At 39.3% G+C, this 21,789-nt stretch overlaps 2 protein-coding genes across 2 annotated transcripts; one reads left to right on the forward strand and one right to left on the reverse strand.

Annotated features, from left to right (window-relative positions):
* Positions 1 to 758: 758 nt before the first annotated feature.
* Positions 759 to 15,416, reverse strand: LOC108114361 (cysteine-rich motor neuron 1 protein). The gene is made up of 3 exons (XM_017225309.2): positions 15,139 to 15,416; positions 8,181 to 8,496; positions 759 to 2,754 (listed from the first exon to the last, which is right to left on the reverse strand). The coding sequence occupies exons 2-3, from the start codon at positions 8,263 to 8,265 to the stop codon at positions 1,700 to 1,702; spliced, it is 1,140 nt and encodes a 379-aa protein (XP_017080798.1). The 5' UTR covers positions 8,266 to 8,496; positions 15,139 to 15,416; the 3' UTR covers positions 759 to 1,699.
* LOC108113895 (putative gustatory receptor 77a) lies at positions 2,871 to 8,156 on the forward strand. Its single transcript, XM_017224600.1, has 3 exons — positions 2,871 to 2,932; positions 6,264 to 7,407; positions 7,894 to 8,156. The coding sequence occupies exons 1-3, from the start codon at positions 2,871 to 2,873 to the stop codon at positions 8,053 to 8,055; spliced, it is 1,368 nt and encodes a 455-aa protein (XP_017080089.1). The 3' UTR covers positions 8,056 to 8,156.
* Positions 15,417 to 21,789: the final 6,373 nt, after the last annotated feature.

Here is a 21,789-nt window from a genome sequence, read left to right on the forward strand (position 1 = left end):
GGATGTTCCATTGAAACTTGGTACAGATGTTAGGGAAGAGTGTACCAATATAACAAAACAAAAAAATCGATAATCGAAAAATTTGAAATTCGCGAAATTTGAAGAGTCACCTTACTTTTTGAACACACCTCGTATACCTTATTCATGGTATTTTAGCATTTGATAACAATCTAAACAAAATGTATGACATTGTTGGCCTGCCATTTCTGCAAAGTGGGTCGCCCACGTAACAAAGCCGAACACGGGAAGGCTCAACAAGGCGCCGCCAAAGACCCAATTCCCATGCCTATTCGTATTTTTTCCAGGGACTCTCTCCAGATTTTCTCACCCCCAAAACAACCTTTATGTATTTTATGTTACCCACTTCAAGTTTGCCCTGGAACTTATTACGTATTATAAATCATATCATGGCCTGACATTATGCTTAGCATACAATTTGCCAAGGAGAGGGACCTTTTCTCACTCTGTCATCTTTCGGCTTTTGAAGGTCAAATTTAAAATGTATGCAAGAAAAAAACTTTCAAGCGAAAATATTTAGAATTTGCAAAGAAAGTGTTTCGTTAGATATAGGTTTAAGTGTTTGCCTTTCACTTAATGTCAGCTAAACTCATTTTACGACCTTTAAATGATATTTACTTAAAGATTTCTGGGAATTAATTGGTGAGAATATTTAAGCGTGGGAAAGATTAACTATAAAAAAAAGATGTCATAAATTCTTATACCATTTCTAATACAAACAAAAAAATAACAAAATTTAATTGGTTTTCTCGCTCTGCATACCAATTTTGGTTTATTTTTAAACATAAATTTAAATAAAGATTTTATAGTATACATTTATGTGGCAACGTTATGACATTAGCTAAAAGTTGAACCTCCTTCTGCGGTGTGCAATGCGTTCTTCCATTTCGTTTCGGGGGGGCTTACGGGTCTTGTGTTGCAAATACTGTTTTTCCATATAATTTTTCATTTCTTTTGATTTCTCTTTAAACAGCAGCGTGCCTTGGTTGACAAATTACATAGGCTAAATTAGCATATATATCACATACTTCCTAAAAACTAAAATCTAAGACGTGTCTCGAGCAGTTTCAAGTTGATTTCTCTTGCTTACTCGCTTCTAAATATGTTTTGGTATTATATTTCTCTTAAATCAAAGTTTATGTTTTAAAAAAAAGGTTTGCCGTCCCTTGGAAGGGGGAAAGCATTTAAGTATGTACATACATCATTATCATCATCATTTGCGTTTGTTTAGTAATAGTAACTCTTGTTTCGTTTTTAATTAAATATTTTTTCTTTTTTTTGCGTAATTTCATAAGAATACTTTGATTTTGTTGCTGCGGAAGTTCGTTGCTTATATTTTCGTGTGATTTATATTTAAATTTTTGTTGTTGTTTTCGTGTTGTTGTTGTTGTTGTTGTTGCAAGTGAAAAGTGAAAAGTTAAAATGAGATCAATACCAAACAAACAAAGGCAAAGGCATTAGAAAGGCTTGGGCATTTGGTATTCCTATCTAAGCGAATTAAACTGATTCAATTTAGAGTGACCAGGCTTAAGCGTTAGGCTTATGTAGCACTAACCCGAAGTCCGGTCACACTGGAAAAGCAAAAGCAACTTAAAGCTGGAAAAAGCGGAATACTTAGTTCTAAATTACATTTCATCTTTAATATTACTCTCGTTTAGTAGTATTTCGAAAGATCTCTTGCTTAGATGCTGTGGTCCAGAATGGAGACCGGATCATAGGAACGTTTCTTGGCACTCTGCTGGCAGATATAGATGCCCATGGCCACAATGATAATCGTAGTTATTACCGAATAGCCCGTTAGACCATAGGAAATATAGTTCGGTTGACTAACCACCTCCACAACATTCGGTTGATCAAAGTTACGGACATTGTTGTTGGCCAGTGGAGTAGCTGGAGTAGTGCTAGTAGTAGTGCTAGTTGCTATTAACTCTGCACTTTGCTGGGTGGTCAGTGGATCGGGCAGGAGTGGTGGCAAAGTATCCTCCTCTACTGGTGTCTCAGGCTCATCGACATAATCATTGTAGTCATCATCATTTTGTTTCTCATTCGGCATCGGGGCACACTTTGGCCAGCAAACCGGACAACAGGTGTCCTTCAGCGTAACCTGCCTTTCACTGGGACAGTTGAGGTTGCCACAGAAGGACATCGTGCACTTGGGCTCACCCTTCTCACACTCACAGGTCTTGCAGTTCTCCGTCCAGGTTTCTCCATCCTTATAGAACACACCCGAAATCTTCGACTGGCACACACCTTCAGCCCTGTCATCGCAGCTTTTGTGGCAAATCTTCAGCCCAGATTCGCACCTGCAGCGCTGGCATTGCGTTAGCCAATGATAGTCCGTGTCCCTTAACACCGTGCAATTCGGTTCCGTTCGGCATTCGTAGGTGCCACAGCATTCCCCGGGCTTTTGATAATTCTCCGGCTTCAGCTCCACCACAACTAGCTCTTGGTCTGTGTCCGAATCGCAGTCCGGAATGTAACAGGTCTTGCACACGCACTTCCGGTTCAAACAGCACTGGGCATAATCCTCACTGGAGATCAGACTGCTATCGTACGAAACCGACACATCCGCCAACGAAGTATCACCCGTGGTGGGCAACTCCACGGCATTGGACTTAATCAGGTCCACCGCAAGTAGATTCTGGCGTATAGAACTGTCCGCCGGGCATTGCATTTCGGCATCCGGCGGGCATTTAATCGACTCACACAAATCCGGCAATGGCTCCTGCTGGTCAACTGTAATGAAATTATGGTGAGAAAATTTCTGCCGTTAGTGGTTGGTTGGTGGTTGGTCAATAAAACATGAAGGTCTCAGTTGCAGCTTAGGTGTACTTAAGTAGTAGTAAGGCAGTATGGGTGGGTCGGTAATGGAGGTCACCTCGAGTAATGCTGCTGCTACCTTATTTATGGCAAAGTGCGGGATTTAACTTCCCTCGACTAGAGAAAATAACAATGATGCTGGGGGGTAGTAAGCTGCTTTCTATGTTGCAAGTAAACTGAGAGTCTTGCAAAAAAGGTGTATCTGCTGCAGGTAAGTAAAGTTGCAGGAAAAAAGCTTAAGTTTTAAGGAAAGAGCAGTGGAATTTTAAAGGTTCTCTTTCTTTGTTTACTTAAGAATATATTTTTTAAAGAATTTCATGACATAAGTGGCAGAATGTGAGAATCAAACTCTGATAAGAAATCATAATTTACTCCGAATCTAAAACCTCTCTTCCACCTCCATAGTTTCCCTTTGAACTCTCACTTAAATGGAAGTTTTATCTTAAAAACTGAAATCTACATTGAATTTATTATCCTCTCACCTCTTCGCATATTTTTCACAAGTTCGGCAATATCTTGGCTTTAATTACACCTCTCTTAACCTTACAGGGCCAGCCGAACTGAATGCATTAAGGTCAAGTTATCGGATGGAATGTCCGGTTCTTATCTAGGTAAGTGATTCATTAGCCCCGAACAGTGGTACCAAATAATGGAATAAAGTTAAACCAATTAAAGTTTAGCCCACTTGCCATTGATTGCCGACTCAGTTTGTTTGCTTTCCATTAATTTTATATTCTATACCTGAGACTCTCTCACTTTTCTCTTCTTTTTCCTTTGGCTTTTCCTTTTTATTATGGAGTTTTCTCCATTTCCTTTGTCGAAACATGTACGTTCATTGTTCAAGTTAATTTGTCATTTTCACTCGTCCATATAATGGGAATTTTCACCATCTCTCTTTTATTCTTTTACATGCCCTTTGACTTTTTGGCCCGTCGGTTTTTCCTTTTTCCGGGTAAACAATCAAGTTCTGGTCGGGACAAAAGTAAATATCTGGCTGGAAAAATCTACTTGATTTAAGCATAAGAAGAACCTCCGCTGCCTGTCGAATATTAAAAACTAAACTTTATTCGGTTCTCCTTTTTTTTTTTGCTTTTCCTTTCTTGGTCTTTTGGGCCTGCACTTTGATGTCCGGGGAGCAGAAATGTGTTTTTTCGGGGAAAATGTTTGGTGGTGGGTGGATTGGCGGGACAAACTGGCGAGCTGACGGCGGCTGCTTTGAAGGAGCTCAACAAACTTCTTACACTTTATTTAATTAAAGTTTTACTTGTTCGTTGTTTTTCGCATTTGTTCGCTGACGCTGTCGTGTTATCAGCGGGACAGCTGGGACAGTTGTCAGCCGCCCTCGTCGTATCCGCAGTTCGACTTTGAAGTTTTGGCGGCGGGAGGTTAGATTTAAACGAGGCATGTCCAAAAAAAATAAATATATAAAAAAATTAAAAACAATTTAAATGCTGCTCAACTTGAATTTGGTGGCGGATTAGTCGAAGGTTTTATGCTCTTCTTTGGATTAACTCATTTTTGTTATACTCAACAGATTGTTATGGTATAAATGTTGGATGTTTTATTAATTAATAATAATATGACAACTGATTTGGCGCGACTTTACAACAGATTGGCCACTCGACGGCTTCTACTTTTTAGTGCTGGACTTTCTCAAGGGGCCCTTCAATACACGACTCTAATCGATATTAGTAGGGCTGCCAACTGATGCCAATAATGTACATATGCTTATCGTATTTATTTGTGCATATTTTGATTCTATTCTATTTGTGTTTTTGTCAAGCCATATTCATGGATTTCAAGGAGAACATCTTTCCAAACTCCTTTTTGTTGGCAAACCACCATTGATAGTCATCAATACCCTTCCTGTAGAGCAACCAAACCGAACCGAAAACCAAAAAAAAAAAGCGCATGAATTAGCCGTCAGACGAGGACATTGCATCGCAATTTTCAGCTAGCTACGGAGCAGCTGTCAGACTAGCCGGCCACCTAACCTAGATAAAAACCAAACCGCACACTTGCCTGCCTGCCTCTGCCTATTCAGATAAAGTCAGAGGAGCAGGCGGCGACAGAACCAGAAGCTATAGAATCTGGATGCAGGACGGAGAGGTAGCCTAAACCAGATACAAGATCCGTGGCCGAGGACAAAAGCGCATACCCCGAGACTTGTAGATACATGGTTGGCTATATTTGTTTTTTTTTTCTTTCGCCTGGCATTTTTCCCCTACACTTTTGCTGCCACTTTGGCTGGCTCTTCGGTGAGAAAACTTATAAACAGCCGTGGAAAGTTTTCATAAAAGGATGAAAGTACGAGCCAGCACATATACATACCATATACTCGAGTGTTTTGCATTTTATGTAGCCTGAATGAAAAAAAGCGAGAAAGGGGAGAAAAAAACAGACACGAGAGGGAGAAGAACTCTTTAAAAGCGAAAAACTTTTTTAATAATCCAGCGACATCCTTTGTGGCGTGCAGATACAGATACAAATACGAAGATACGAGAACACGGAATCTCTTCAGTCAAGTGGGCCAGCCAGGCCAACTGTTTTCAGGAGATTTAAATTGTTAGTTCGGGGCGCACTGATTGGAAATCCAGTTTAACCTTAACAGAAAACCATTCACCATTCACCAGGTGCGAAACCGGGACATGGCAGATGCATACACCTGAATCCACTTGCAAATTGAGTGATTTCCAAGGCTAGCCTGACACTTCGATGGGGATCTGCCACTGGGAAAGTAAGCCACAACAGCACCCATAAGCTCTCCAATTTTACCTAATTTCCATCCGACTATCTTTCTCTCTTTGGGCCAATTCGGATTTTCTCCTGTCTTGTTGCCCAATCAGCCTTCCATCCATCCAGCCAGCCAGCTATCCATCTAACCATTCTATATACATTCATCCATCTAACCATCGGCGAAACCCTTTTGTTGTGGCACTTTTGGGCTGCTCAGTGAGTGTGTTATCTGGCCAGATTATCTGGCTGAGTGAACGCCTTGGCTAAACGAAATTCAATCAGGCTAATAGCTGGCATAACCACACTTGGAAAATATTCCTCATGAATGGAAATCGTTTATGAATGGATATCTCACATTCTTTTACAATGTTAACAAGTCGGTTAAGATTTTCTTAGAATTTCAAACAATTCATTGTGATTCGTTTTAAGTTAGAGCTAAGCTGGAGAAAAATGAACTTGCTAAAGGAAAATATGAATTTTCTTGGCCTTAAAATAGTTAAGTGATTGGCTTGTTTGGTTTTGTTTGTTTTTACATGGAAAATGTAGGCTTAAATTCTTGTTAAATTCCCTAATAAGGGCTCTACCAGCTACTAAAAGCTATCCCCCATTTTTTCTAAGTGCCCTGCCTTGAGTGCCCTGCCTGTGGCTGTGATTCGATTATGTCATTGCCTTTGGGTTTGACCCACTAGCAGTTTCGTTCCCAATCATATCACATCGATGCCGCGCTGGCTGTTTCTTCTGGGCATGTCGGCCCTGTCTCTACTGTACAGTCTGACCAGAGTGTTTGGCCTAATGGCCACTACTAACTCCAGTCCACGAGGCATAAAGAGGGCAAGGGAGAGCCTTTACCTTCGCGTCCACGGCGCGGTGATGCTGATCTTTGTGGGCTGTTTTTCGCCCTACGCCTTCTGGTGCATTTACCAAAGGATGGCCTTCCTGCGTCAGAATCAAATCCTGCTACTAATTGGATTCAATCGATATGTCCTGCTACTAATCTGTGCTGCTATAACCCTGTGGATACACTGCTCCAAGCAGAAAGAGATCCTAAGGTGTCTCAATGGATTACTGAAGTGCCGCAGGCAGTTAAGGAAACTTATGCATACGGTGGAGCTGAGGGAATCCCTGGATTGTCTGGCTAGCAGGGGACATCTGATCGATGTGGTGGTGCTACTCATATCTATAGTCTTCTCCTCTGCTCAGCCTATCCAAGTCCTCAAGGACGATCCTGAAGTGCGAAGGAATTTTATGTATGGCTGCTGTTTGGTTTTCGTCTATAGCTGCCAACTCATCCTGCAGCTATCCCTGGGGATGTACACGTTGGCGTTACTATTTCTGGGTCATCTCGTTCGACACTCCAATCTGCTGCTGGCCCAAACTCTGACAGATGCTGAGAAAATTCTGAAAAATTCTCTAAGGGCTGGATTTTGGCCAAACCGCCAGCAGCTGTATAGAGAGCAACAAAAATGGTTGGCCCTCGAATTATGGAGATTACTTCATCTCCATCAGCAATTGCTGAAGCTGCGTCAATGCATCTACTCATTGTACGCCGTACAGGCCGTATGCTTTGTGGGCTATGTGCCCTTGGAGTGCATGATTCACCTGTTCTTCACCTACTTCATGAAGTACAGCAAGTTCATATTGCGAAAGTATGGCAGATCTTTTTCATTAAACTACTATGCCATAGTTTTTATGATTGGACTTTTCACCAATCTGCTGCTGGTAATTCTACCCACCTACTACTTAGAAAGAAAACTCAACGGCACTAGGGAAACTCTACGGCGTGGCACTCTAGTCTTTTCATCGAGAATTACAGCAAAGCAATTCAAGCACACTGTAAGTTTGGCATTTTTAATAGAAACTCTTTATAATTTCATTTAATTTAATAGTTATGCATATATAAAAAATTTGTATGCTAATGAGTTGATTTTAAGGGAAAATAATGGCTGGCATTTGTAGTCAGCGGGTGTCGATTGTAAATCGCACATCATAAAATAGTTGCCAATACTGATTGGAATTATAATGAGTTTTTAGCTAAGATTGGAAAGAAACATAATTAGAAAATATCATCAAAGTTGCCGACTTATTACTCAGTCACGTCAATGAGGTGTTTTGAATGAATTTCATTAACTTATTTTCATAATTATGGCTGCTGAGTTATTCTTCTTACTTAAAATGACAGTCAAGAAAGTGTTGAATATAAGTTATTAACCTTTTCTTGTTAACAAAAAGCGAGAAGCTCTTTGCTTGCAAGTCATAAATCCCTCCTTCCCTGCAACTTGATACCATTTTGACTTTTATAAATTTATCTCTCCCCCTCAGATGCACTACTACGGGCTGTATCTGAAGAATGTGGACTCTATGTTTACCGTCAGCGCCTGTGGACTGTTTAAGCTTAACAATGCCCTGCTTTTTTGCATTGTAGGTGCCATCCTAGAGTATCTTATGATACTGATACAATTTGATAAAGTCCTAAATCAATAGCTAAGAAAATCCCTCCACACAGACATTAAAGCCATAAATAAATATAAATTAAATTGTTCCCTTGTTAAGGTTGGGTTGGGTTATCTATATATCTGAATATATATATGCAAAGGGGGTTTACTTACGTGTCGTTGCACTGGAAACAAATATTAGTACATATATTATTAGCATCTGGTGCAAGCACCCACTTGGCTTGTGCAAGCTTGGCATATTCGCTATGTTTGCTTTTCAATGGTTCGTTGGGTGGTGGCTTTGGAGGTTGTTGGGCGGTGGGTGATGTTGGGTTGGTGGGGTTGCCGACAGCAGCTGATGACAATCGATATGACCTTGCCTGGTCGCTGGGAATTGTTTGCGAATTTCTGGCCAGCTATCAAATCATATAAATGTCTCGTTATAATTTGCGAAAATCAAAATCAATTGGCATCTTCTCGGCGAAATCAACTGCAAAAAAAGAGAAAGACACAGAAAGAAATAAGAGCGAAGTCTATTTTCAGTTTAAATATTAAATTTCTATAAAGAAAAGTTTGATTTCTGATGATGGATTTAGGATAAAAAAAAGATCTTGCTTAACTCCTACAAAGAATATTTCTTCAAATTTAATTTTCGGATCATTCATAAAATCTAAATTTAAATCCCTGTGGCTTGTTGGTTATTACACAAAGACTTTAAAGAATTTTAATTCGAAAAAATGTATAGGTAGATTGAAAAATCATTATTAACCCCAAAAAATAATGCATATAAAACGGGAGAGGCTGAGAATTTGCGTTCCCATTCCTCAAATTTTCCTCACTGTTTCGTTTGTTATTCTTCGCATCTGATGAAATGCGAATTCTAATTTGATTGCATTTGCCAAGGCAACAAAATGTAAAAAAAAAAACAAAGAAAAGGAATATAAAAAAAGCAGAGCAGAAAGGCAGTAAACACTCGAGGCGTTAATAAGAAGGTGCCTCTACAGCGAAATGCCTGCCCTCTCAATCTTTCTTTCGGGTTCTCAAAATCGGTTTGGTTTGCTTTGGTTTGCCGGTTCGTCACTGCTAAAAATAGCAACCTTTTTTTTTCGGCTCTGCGAGTAGTAGTTTTAATGACCAAGTGCCAGTCTCTCAATTTTTTTTTTTGTTTTTGGGGTACGGAGAACATTGGACAAGGGGTATCAGCGAGGGTCGGGGTCACCAATTTTCCCCGGCAACTACAAAAAAATGTTTGTGAATGTTTTCTGGCTTTCTGATGAATGGTGAACTCGGGCACTGAAAAGGCACTGATAAAGGTACACACGCACATACACACACACATACAGAACCCACGCACACATTGTGTCGATAGAGGGGGGGTGGGTTCACTGCTGGTCTGTCCTCACAGGTACCATAAAAGACCTGTCCAAGTCCATGTCTATGTCCATGTCCGTCTCCGGATCGAACAAATTTTTGCGTGTGTGTTCACTGAGCAAAACTAAATCTGATCTGTGATTAGCGATTTGAAGAACCTTTGAACGTTAACTTTCAGATTTAACTTTAAAGTTAGCTCCTAAAAGTTTGCGAAATACTTTATTTTCCCTTAATTTTCCAGAGTAATCTACAAAACTTCCCTTAAACTTTTTCCCAGTGTCCTCCTGCCATTCAATGTCTGACGATGATTTGCTTTTCATATGCATTCAATCAAATCCTAAACGCATCCACCCACTCTCCTTTTAAACAAGACCGTAGATTTATAAGATACGAACCGGTGTGTGTGTGTGTTTTCCATTCAGAAAAGCTCCGTTTAATTTCGAGCGGGACACTGAATTTCCTTTCATCAAATTTGAGATGGTTGAAAATGCCAGCCCCATCGTTGAAGGCCTTTGGGCTTTATCTTATCTGCTGCACAATTTGCATTACTCAGACTAAGGTAGACAGAAAATTCACAGTTCACAGGAAAAATGGCTTTAATTACAGAGTGTTGTTTTTCACTTAAACCTGATAAACCCGAGATCCAAGATTCTTGTTGCATGTATATACTCTATATATATATATCTCTTTCGCCTACAAGTCCACTCATGATTACACATCCAGCATGTGAAAACGGAGTGTTTGCGACCATAGAAATTTCTGGGAATTTGTTTGCTTTTGGACGAGAGCTACGGCGAATGAGAGTACGGCTATTGCAGGTTCACTAACCTATGAAGTGAGTTGACGTTTCGAAGAGAGTTGAGCTCCCCTCCCCCACTCCTTCCTTAGACATCTTCTATTTGGCTAAGCGGCAACCATAAACAATGCCAGATTAATGAACCCCCAAAAAAATGGAATGTATGTATGGAAAGTATAAAAGGAAAAATCAAGCGAACAAGTAGTCCGAAAATTGGTTATAAATGGCAACAGAAATGAATGGGGATATTCCGAGAAGTTGGCCCGCCCGACAACAATCAGACCAGATATATATATATATATATATATTGTTTGTATCTGGAGGAATTTTAATTATCGTCTCGTTGGCTTCACCAAACAGATCTTATCTTATTTGGGTCGCTTTTTGTTGGATCTTTTAATCTCAGCTTCCTGTTGTCACTTGTTATTTCTTTTTTTTTTAGCCATCTCACCTTCGGACTTTCGTTTTGTGGGCAGAACTTTCCCTTCATTTATGGTTAAGACATCAAGAAGAAGTTTTATAAAATAATAAACTTGTATTTTTTCTAAGAAATTTAAGAAAGTTCTTTAAGTTGATAGGGAAAAAGTTCCAAAAAACTAATCTTATCACGATTATATAATTAATTGGATTGGCCATACTCGAATTTTGCAAAAAACATATCTACAAAATTGCGATAAAGCTTGAACACGCTTTTCCCTAATGTTCAATATTTCAGTTTTCCTTTCATAACATTATCTAACAATTATAAAAGATATTAGAGATAGCGCTTCCAAGTAACTGATAAATAGAGGCACACATTTTCCTGCTTAAAGTTTCTATTTGCTTTGGAGAGTAAAGCTAGCACTGAACGCTTACCTTGGGGCATTCTTTTAAACTTATATCTGTTGTATCTGGGCTCTATGTATCCGTATCTCTCGGATTGTTGTGCGGTAATCGCATATTTGTGTAGATGACTAAACTGTGATAGCGGCTAAGTAAGTTTTTCTCGCGCAAAGTCAAGGGGTTTGAAAAGTGGGGAGGTAGTCTCTTGACTTGGCAACGCTGACGAATGTCAACTTTTAGTAACTATTTTTTGTTGTTGTTTTCTTTTTTCCATCCATTTTCTGGGTTCTGCATAGTTCATCATCTTTTTACCTCGAACGCAAGTTAAGCTTTATTATTGCCATAAATTTCACTTGAATGCGAAATCTGATGCATCTATGCGATGCTACCAGTTCGGCTTTAGCTTTGGCTTTAGCTGTAGCTTGTTTTCTTTTTCATTTTTTTTTTTGCTTCGTTTCAGCTGTTTATCTTGGAGCGGCAAGGCAACAATACATGCAAAAACCGACTGGCTCTGTGTGTGCATAAATACTTGCAAACATACACACTAACACTCACACACACACACACACACAACTGCCTTGGTATTTGCTCGTGTTCGCGTACAATAATTTCACGTTCAACAACTTTTGGCTTTTTGATGAGCCAGCACCAGCAGCAGCAGCAGCAGCAGCGGCAGCGGCAGCAGCAGCAACATCAGCAGCCCGCACTTGAAAGGTATGCTTTGGAGAAGGGGATGAGGGCCTGCAGGGCGGGGCGATTACAAAGGGTACTATGGGGGCTAAAGAGAGGGGTTCTTTTTCGGTGAAGCTCAAAGGGTTGGAGGGGCGGTTAAGAGCAAACCTCATGTGCGGGCAGTTTGGCTCTTTCTTTTGCCATAGCCACCGCTACTCGTCATAAAGCTCGTCATCTCTTTTCAGCGCATTGCAACTTGGAGTTGGCTCGCGAAACTTTAGGCGAAAAGAAACACGGCAAGAAAAGGGGGCTAAGATTAGGAGTCACGAAATAAAGAGATTTATATGTTGAATAAATCGGAACTTTAGCAAGTGCTTATCAATAATAGGAACAGTAATAGAAAGGCCCCCTATATAAAGTCTTAAAATCATAGAAACTCTACAAAATTTTTAGACAATAAGCCTATTTCATTGACAGCCCCCTACAAAGACTAAATTAACTTACAATACCATCAAAATCTCTATCAACTAAACATCTATTAATATACATCTTTGCACTTGCTATTTACAAAATGGTCAAGTAAAACTTTGACCAGAGATGACGTCAAATAACTATGCGAAATGACCAATAAATCTGCCTTCTGCTTTGGAATTTAGTGAGAAATTTATAGTTTTTACGTCACAGATTCATCTTGAGTTAAATACGCCGTTATGGACCATATGAAAAATATTAAATGAATTTAATTACATGCAGGAATTTCTATAGAATCATAAAATTTCAGTTGGTTTTTTTCCTTAACTACGCGTTGTCATAAAACTAAAAACATGAAATATTATGGGGATTAATATTCTTAAACGCCTTTAATGCTTGATTTGAGGTCCGTTTGTTTATGTTTTATTCACATTCGCCATGGATTAAAAATAGCAAAAAAGACAAGAAAGATGTATATATATCACATCACCTTGTTAAATCGGCTGATATATTATTATGTTAGCACACATTTTGTGTCAAATCTTGTGTAGTTTATGCTAAGTAATATCTTTTCGCCTTTAACATATACAAATTATATGACATTCGGAAGTTCAGCCAGGGATAGGATTTTTTCCAACCGAAAATTTACAAATTTGTATGCAAAATATTATTCAAATTTTCCTGAATTTTAACAGACAGAAGCATAGGTTTTTGTTTTGTGTCTTTCAGTGTGATGTTTATTGAATATTGACTCTTTATTGATACGAGTTGGTGTCAGATTTCATCGCAGTGTAGTCGCCGTCTCGTCTCGTTTTGTTATGCTTTTGGTCGCCTTGCCTCGCTCTGACCTCTGAATTGGCTCGTTGCCGTTCGCTTTTTATTTTTGCCCAGAAATACAGAAATACCCTTTCAAGGTGGAGTCTGTAAAGTTTTCCGGGGCAATTTGATGGTGCCGAGTGGCTGGCATTGCCAATCAATCGCTCAACTTTCATTTGCATTTCGCTGAGCTGTTAATGGGAAACGCTTTGAACTCTAAATGGTTAGCCAGCGGGCTTTTATGAGGGTTTTTAGGAGTTTTTCAGGGGTTTCATGCTCGAATCGATCTAGTGATGCTGGTTGATAGGCGAAGCTTAGCATTGCCTTGCCTGCGAGGGGAATATGTTGTTTAAGGTAGACAAGTTCTTTGAGAGAAATGTAAAGGAAACTTTTTTAATAATTTATCTTTGACCTTATAAGCTCTTTCATTAAGACCGTTGCCTTCTTTAAAACTCATTTTTATTTAGTTTTTAGCCATTAGGCTAGCTTTAGTTGCTTATTTTCCAACTTTTAACTTCTTATATTTTGTTTTTTTATTAAAAATAAGCAAAAATATTATACATCTTTATAAGGGCATTAAAACTTCGTCTTTAATACAAAGTTAAATCCACTTTTCTGGTTTTTATTTATTTACTTTGGTTTCTTATTTTGCGGCGTTGCTTATTTGTCTACTTAAGTTAAGTTTTATTTAGCGGAAAAGCATGATTGCCGAAGAGTTATTTTCAGCTTAGCTGTATACAAATATAGTTTACATAATTAGTGATAAATAGTTTTGTTTATGGAAATTTTAAAGAATTTAGATTATCTTTAATATCTTTATAATTCATTCCCGGAAACCAGAAATATTTGGTAATAACTCTTGTCTAAGACTACCCAACACATTTTCCCTAGGGCATTGAAACTTCGACTCCGTCACGTAAGCTCTGCCCCCCCGTCACCAACCCCCTCTGGCTTTTATTTATTTGCTCTGGTTTTTCGTATATTCGGCGTTGCTTTTTCGCTTTCGGCTCTTTAAAGCTTGCCCCGCTTCTTTCTCTCTTCTTTTTTTTTGTATGCCCATTTTTTGGCTGGCTGCGAGTAGTTGGCATCGCTGTGCCAAGCTTAAATAAGTCTTTAATGGACTGTGCGTGTCGCAGGGTTGGGGGGTATGGTGTGATATATATATATATATATATAGGTACTGCCATGGTATGGCTAATGAAATCAAATTGTTCGATCATTGCGATAAATTCCCAACCACCTCTGCCTAATTTCTGTCCATTTACGCACGCCGCTTTGCGCTTTTAACCTTGATTTCTTAGTGTAAACAAAAAAAAAAAAAGTGAAAAAAAAAGAACTCAAACAAATAAAAACGCGACACAGGCCGAAAATGACATGGCTAGCGAGTGGGAGTGAGTGAGATACATGATAAACGATGCCGAGATACAAAAGATACAAAGATACAATATACATCGAGCATAGAGTAGAGTAGTTCGAAAAGCTTTCAGCATTTTGACGATCTGTCAGACCCACCGACTATTTGTCCCTGTGTATATGTACGTACGTACGTACGTAGGAGAGTATATTATTCTCATCATCATGATCATCATCATCTGGTGTTTGCCGTTTTCATCTGTTTTGCCTCGCTATCGGGCTTTTTATTAAGTTACCTATTTATAATTTGTTTATTATTTCGCAAAATGCCTGCGAATAATGTTTAAATATACCCAAAAGGCATCAGCAGCATCAGCATCTGGAAATTGCTCTGTGGAAGCACATCAGAATCAAAAATCAAGAACCAAGGAAACCAAAATCCTATGCCAAAACCATAAATATTTTATAAATGACGTTATTGTACAGTTTTTCCCGTGGCTATATTATTAGCTATGCTATCTTATCTATGTACGTTCAACGTGTCCCCCTCCTATGTGTGTGTGTGTCGGCTGTTTGTTTGTATAGCCATATTGGGTGTTTGTTTGTATGGGCCAACAACAAAGCTACCGTCATTACCCTTCTACTTTTATGCTGGCTTATATAATCAGCGAAATGAATAAGTAAGAAGAAAAAAAAAAAGAAGGTAATACTTTGAATAGGGTGAAAAAAAAAGGGGGAACGAAAATGACTTAGTCGCAGAGATTCGCCAGTCGCGGTGCCCCCATATAGTATATAGATTATGTACAATCTGTGGAATGCGCTTCTACACACCTGCCACGTAAAATTCGTGTTGTTTTTCTTGTCACTCGAGCATAAATTGTGCTTGTTCACATGATTTGCTTTTCACACTACACACATTTTCTTTTTCAAATTTCTTTTATTTTTGTTTAAATTTTTTGGTTTTTCTAGGGCTTTTGTATTATTTTAACATGGTTTTTTGTTCACTTCACAAAACGAAAACTTAATTGTGGGTGCATAAATCTTGTTTTTCTTTTTTAGTTTGGGTTGGCTGACGAAGCTCACGCGGTCACTGCTGAAGATTAACTGAAATGGCAAGCTCGCTCACTCAAAATTTATAGCTTGGAGATCGCTTTCTGGGAGAGCAAGAGTTTGGCGTTTCGAGGGAGAGCAAAGAGCGCAAAGAGCGAAAAAGCTCGCTCGCTCTCTTTCTTTCTATCTCTCTGCTGTTGCCGCATTCTTCGCGGTCATGCATTAAATCTTTTTTTTTTGTTGATCTTTAGCCGGCTGCCGGCTTCTTCTTAGCCAGTCTTCTCTCAGCCAGACTTGTCTTGGTCAGTCTTGCAGCCAGACTCTTGCCCCAGTCAGTTTCCTCTCTATCTCTCTCTCTCTCTCTGTGTCACATCTCTTTATCTTTTACAATCTTTTCCGCTCTGAGAGAGCTTCTTAAAAGCTTTCTGATTGGAATGAAAAAGCATAGATCAACGTCAAGAAACAACAGGTCGTAAATTTTCAGAGCAAGTGAGCAGATGGAATTTCGGCGAGTGCATCACGTGCATAAATTCCCCAATTCGCTAAAAACAAAAACTGCACCAGCGATCGATCACACGCATATTAATCGGGGTAGGGGGGCTGGGAAACCGAAGAATTCTCAACCGAAAACTGTAAAGATCGTTGCCTCCATTCCACAATTTTTTCAGGCCAAGGCGTGTGCGCCATGCAAATGTAAAATGCAAAATGCAAAATGTTAAATGTGAAGTGCTAAATGCGAAATGCGAAATGGAATATCATGACAACACCCGCTCACGCCCATCGAATTAATGTAAGATGAAAAATATGCATAAAAAAATATTAGCATATAAAGGCACTGGGAAATGAATTTTAAATAAAGAAAAATATGGAAAAATGTTGACACGAAGCTTAAAGCTTAAAATATGGCATTAAATAGTTTTAAAAATATTATTGGCTAATATAGTTTATATTCTAAAATCCAATCTTAAGCTAGCTAACTTCTCTCAGTGCACGACATGCGACTGCAGAGATCTCCGCATGCATTTATTCGGCAAACGATATAATCCGCTTGTACTTGCAGATTGTTCAGGTGACTAATTGCCAAGTGAGCGGAGAGTTGGCGAATGACTAATTTCCCGATTCGAATTCGTAGGTTGGTCTTTAATTTTCTTCACAGCAAGTGTCGGGAATGAGACGAAAACAATGTCAAGGGAATACTGGCTGCCGGAATTATTGGATTTGCATATTAACAGATCTGGGCATAAATGTTGATTCAATCCGGCTGGGGGAGTGGGAGTGGGAGTGAATGGAATTGAGGAGAATCTTCTTCATTTCAAGATGTTTACATTTGAAATTATTCCTCTGATTTTTGCAATTTATAACACATTTTTATTTATTGCCTTAAAAATACGGTTTGGCTGGATGAAATCATATAGATATTGTGGGTATCAGTGTGATATGGGGGCGCCTTAATTGCTGTCATTATCATTAGCAGGTTGAAGCGTTTAATGTTGACCCCAAAACATTTAAAAAATACATCAAATTGATGACACTATATCATCATTTAAGTTGATCTGAAATTAATGTAGGAGAAATACTGTACCTGGTATTTAATCTGATGAAATTTTTATAATTTTGTATAATTTATAATTTACCTGATTTTTATTTTTAAACAAAATGTTTAATGGCTTAAGAAATATAAACATTTTCATATCACGTTTTATTTTATAAGCTCTTTTAGTTCTTTGTTTTAACTTAAAATGACTTTACACTTCCCTCATTTCTCGCCTGACTGAAAGGACATTAACCAAGTCGCCGAAGAAATCGGATACTTTTCCTTTATCTCAACGCCATTAGCTTTTCTCTGACATTGCAGCGAGTGCGGGTATATTTTACTTAAGTTTTCCCTCTTTCCTGCTCTTTTCCCACTCCTTGAAGACGTTTTCATGGTCAGTTAGCCGAAGTGTTGTTGTCGCATAAACTGCCAGCCAGATAACAGCAGAAAGGCAGGCAAAATCCGTATAATGAAATAAAAATACATAGCTAAATAAAGTCGGACGTAGCGGACGGAATCAAAATGAACAGCGATGGCAACGGCCAAGACACGGAGACAACAACATTGATTTCACTTTAACGAGCTTGTAATGTCTTTGAGCCGGCTCAAAGGCGAAAGTATATAAAAAGCGTTATGTATACGACATGTGGGCCAAACCATAGTGTGTGTGTGTGTATGAGCTCTGTGTGTGTGTGTGTATTCTAGTGGATGAAAACTTTTGCCGGGTGCCATCACATCCTAATAGGATAATAACGAGCCATGGCTGGGCGAAAGTTGTTGCGCCTTGCAGCCCCAAAAACTGCCGAAAAATAAAATAAAATATGTAACAACAATAAACGATGATAAGGGGCCAAAGAACGTGTCGGCTTCTGTCGCCAGCGACTCAGAATCATTCTAAGGCGCAGTTTACAGAGGCTGTTTGGTCTTGGTCTTGGTCTTGTTTTCAAACAAGGCAGTTTCACTGAGAGAAAATATCTGAGGAAAGTTGTGGTTTTAAGCTGTGTTTGTTTTTAAAAGAAAAACCTGAATTAGCTGAAATATATGAGTTAAACTAAAGGAGAACTCTCCCATCTTAAAATTAGTTTTTAGTGTTTTTTTCACATATATTTTTTAGGCTGTGCACAAAAAGAGATAAAACCCAAAACCACAGCTAAGGGTACAGAATCCCTCATTGGTTTTATCTCTTTCGATGAATACTTTCAGAGTTCAAAGTCAAAAATAAGTTCCCCCTACAAGCTGGGAATGAATTGGAATTTCCTGTAAATTATTTTTAAGTCTAAAAATATATAGCAGATTGGAACGTACTCCAGATAGTATGCTGAATATGTCAATATATAATAAAAGATATATTATTAGTAATCCAAAATATACAAAATATATTCTTTTTCAGAAGAATTTATTAAACATTTTCCCTCAGTGCCAGGTCCAAGTTAACTGGAATCCATTTTAGACGGCTGTCTTTGCTAAATCGGCCCGCAGGAAACGCTGATAAGAGCCAACGACTTGCGTTAGTAAGCGGCATATAATGCCATCCATGCATCCCCTACAAGCCAACTAACTTGGCCTACGAAAACCCTTACCAACAACAAAAAAAAGTATCATCCTTGGAATCCAGCAGGATGTTTAAGTAGAAGGCGTTGCTGTTTTAGCTGCCAAATGATAATTTATGGGCGGAACTCAATGAAACTTCGAGGCGTCAAGGAATCTTTTAGCTAAACTTCCAGTTTTTCTTTTTAATGCAAAAAGAAAAGAGGGAGAACATGGTGCCTGGAAAATGAATGTTCAAGTCATGGACTTAAGTGGGCCAAGATGAATTTGACTACGTTAAGGTGGGCTGTTGGTGTGGTCGCAAATTAAAAGCAGCAAATCAACATGTTCTACTTAACTTGGTTAAGTGAAAGTGAGTAAAGACATAAAGGGGAAATGGGAAGGGGAAATGGGTAAATGGGGGATAAGCGAAACGGAAAGAAATCGTGGGGAAGAAACTCAAGTTGAGTGAGTTATAAAGCCAAAAAGGGGAAAGTTCAACGAAATGCTTTGCGAGGTGAAGCGAGTAAAAAGGTTAAAAAACCCAAAGAGGAAAATGTGGGTTTGAGGGAATTTGTAATGTGGAAAAATGGTAGGAGAAAGGAAAGTGGGGGAAAAATCAGAATATTCTTTAAATTTGTACTTTGAAAGGCTATCAATGATATTGCTTATCAAATTATTCACCTTTTTTGTAAGATGATTCATAATAATAGATAAAGTAAATGAGTCATTGGGTATATTAAGGGACTTGACTTAATCATTAAATTCCATTTTCCTTAGGTGTCTACTTTCCAATTTAATATTAATTAAATACCATCTCATCAAGTTCGTTCACATCTCTATGCAATGAATTATTAAGAAATCCATTATTATCAATTATTTCGTGGCACACTCTTTTTTCCCATGTGAGCTGACAGCAAGGTCACAAGCCGAGGTACCCGTAACGTCCACCATTTGCCACCCATTCCAAGACGACGGTAAGGTCTCAGTGGATAAAGAAGAGACACTTGACAGTGACAGTGTAAGGAGATGATGATGATGCTGCTGATGATGATGGAGAAGAAGTGCGGAAAACCACTGGGGAAAATTTCAACATCATTTTGTGTGTGCATTTGAGCGATTACCCAAGTGATTACGGCCAGATGCACAAAGCAAGCACCTGACACCTACTAGACAAACAATTCATAATTTTCAAGTGAACCGCCGTCTTCATCGCAGTCCCTTTTTGGGGCCATTTCCACCCTAGCCCCTGGTTCTGGTTCAACCTCTTGGCCATCATTTAGGGCTAACGAGTTATTTCTGCGGTTCTGCACGGATTTTCCGCCCTCCTCAAAAAGCGTCGCTCATTTATTTTGATTACCTTTTCGCAGAAAGCCAAACCAATGCCAGCAGCAGATTTCCCCTCCCTCTTTTTAACGTCCAGTTCCTTGTCTGTTTTGTTTCTACTTTTCACTTTTCTTTCTTTTTTTTCTTAGAGTTTTTCTTTCCAAGCATTGTGGACCGCGCCATCTTTCAAAATAAATGTATCCTCTTCTTATCTGAGAACATTGAAGGGGGAAAATGTCGGAAAAGTGAAAACTACGGCAGTGGGAATAGAGTAATTCAAGTATTCACAGTGGTTTTTATGGAGATTTATGTTTAGTTAAGGTTCAGGGAAATAAATTATTTAAGATTACAAAGCTTAAAGCAAATAAATTTAAGAAATTTTAAAGAAATAGAAATTTAAAGCGGAACTCCTTAGAAAATCATTCCAAAAATTTGTTGATAATTCATAAAATATAACTAGGGAAAGCCCTTTTAACTTCATTTCTTGTACTAAAGGTCAGGCCCCTAATAGCCACCCACAAGAAAACGCCTTCTTAACCAAACAAACTAACTAATTTCCGCTTGACCAGTGTAGTCTTATCGTTAGCTCCTTCGCAATTGGATGAGTTTTAGCTACGGACTTTGAATCCTGGCAAGGCATCAAGCCTTGATGAGCTTAATTCCCAGGCGACACTTTTGTCCGAACAAATTTAGTGTATAAAACCCCCCCCCCCATTTCCTCGAGAAAAACCACCCACACACAGACACACACACACACAATGGACTGCAGTGCAATAATAAAGTTAGCACAAGGATCTACATCTTCGGTGGGGAAGTGTCTTTCCGACGCTTGTCTAACCGTTTCCGGAACCTGCTTCCGTTTCGCCTTGACTCTGTTCCGTCTTTTGACGACAACTGCGAGAGTCGAGTCCGGACCCCAAAGGCCCGTTACCACCAAATTCCATTATGGGAGTCCTGGCTCATTGTTTTTTTCCTCCCCCAAAGACTAAAAGGGGGAAAACTCGGAGGACTGCTAGGGTCGTCCGCCTTGGCCTTTTCCGTCTTGTTACGTTGTACACAAAATTAATATTACAATTTTTGCTTTCAACCCGGCTGTCATATAAGAGCGAAATAATTTCAGAAAGCATATTTCAAAATGAAATTTTCTTGCGGCTGGCTGGTATGCGGTGAATGGTCGGGGCGGAGTGGGGGCGTGGTGCGTGGGGCGTGGGGCATTTAGGCTAAAACAAATGTTTGTGCGGTCTGGTTTGGTTTTGGTCTGGTTCGGTCTACGGTCTAAGGTCTTCAGACTACGGTCTTCTGGAAAGTGGCCGCCTGTTTTATAATGAAATAAATTTCATTTGCTCATTGACTCGATGACGATGTCGACTAACCAGAAGGATCCTTTAAGAACGGTAGTCTAGGCACTGAGAGAAAAGTATTTTTAAATAGTTTTTAATATCTCAAAGAATTTTCAAGACATTAAAACAAATGAAAAAAATGAAACCTAAAAACAAATTTAAAGAAATTTAAAAAGAAAAGAAAGCCTAAAATGTCAAAGTAGAAGAATTCCTTACCCACTGACCAACCCAACTCCAAGCATCTTAAGATCTCTCTATACATTTTTCTCAGTGCACTGAAGAGGCGTGGGTCTGCGGCGCGTAGTGGGGCGGAGTTTGGCCGACATGTGTGGCCAGGCATGAAGGAGCTGGCCCGGAATTTGCATGCTCGAAACTGGAGCAAGCGTACAAATGCCGGAGATGCGGACGGATACGGGGTGGCTGTGGCAGGACGCGGAGATTGGGATGTGGATGTGGACGTGAATGTGGCTGTTTCTGGCTGCATGTGCTTGCAAAATCAACGGAACGGGCTCGACATTAAGTGCTCCGGCCTGGTCGGCTCTCTCTCCGTGTGTTTGCATATCTAAGGTATTAAGACTTGTGCGAAATGAAATATGACATAGTTGACAAAGGAGCGGATGGGAGATGGCATCTATATTACACATTACATATTACATAGCCTGCCGCAGGCAACAGCAGCAGGAGCAGCAAGAGCAGCAGCCGGAA

This window comes from Drosophila eugracilis, unplaced genomic scaffold (assembly GCF_018153835.1).
Source record: "Drosophila eugracilis isolate 14026-0451.02 unplaced genomic scaffold, ASM1815383v1 contig_2154, whole genome shotgun sequence".
Classification (NCBI taxonomy): domain Eukaryota; kingdom Metazoa; phylum Arthropoda; class Insecta; order Diptera; family Drosophilidae; genus Drosophila; species Drosophila eugracilis.

Bases quoted from the DNA above. Each gene is read 5' to 3' on its own strand.
- LOC108113895 (XM_017224600.1), top strand. From the start codon at position 2,871: ATGGGTGGGTCGGTAATGGAGGTCACCTCGAGTAATGCTGCTGCTACC. The intron at 2,933-6,263 runs GTGCGGGATTTA...TTGACCCACTAG, and splicing joins GCTACCTTATTTATGGCAAA to CAGTTTCGTTCCCAATCATA. The intron at 7,408-7,893 runs GTAAGTTTGGCA...TCTCCCCCTCAG, and splicing joins CAAAGCAATTCAAGCACACT to ATGCACTACTACGGGCTGTA.
- LOC108114361 (XM_017225309.2), bottom strand. From the start codon at position 8,265: ATGCCAAGCTTGCACAAGCCAAGTGGGTGCTTGCACCAGATGCTAATA. The intron at 2,755-8,180 runs GTAAGTAAACCC...ATTTCATTACAG, and splicing joins TGTTTCCAGTGCAACGACAC to TTGACCAGCAGGAGCCATTG.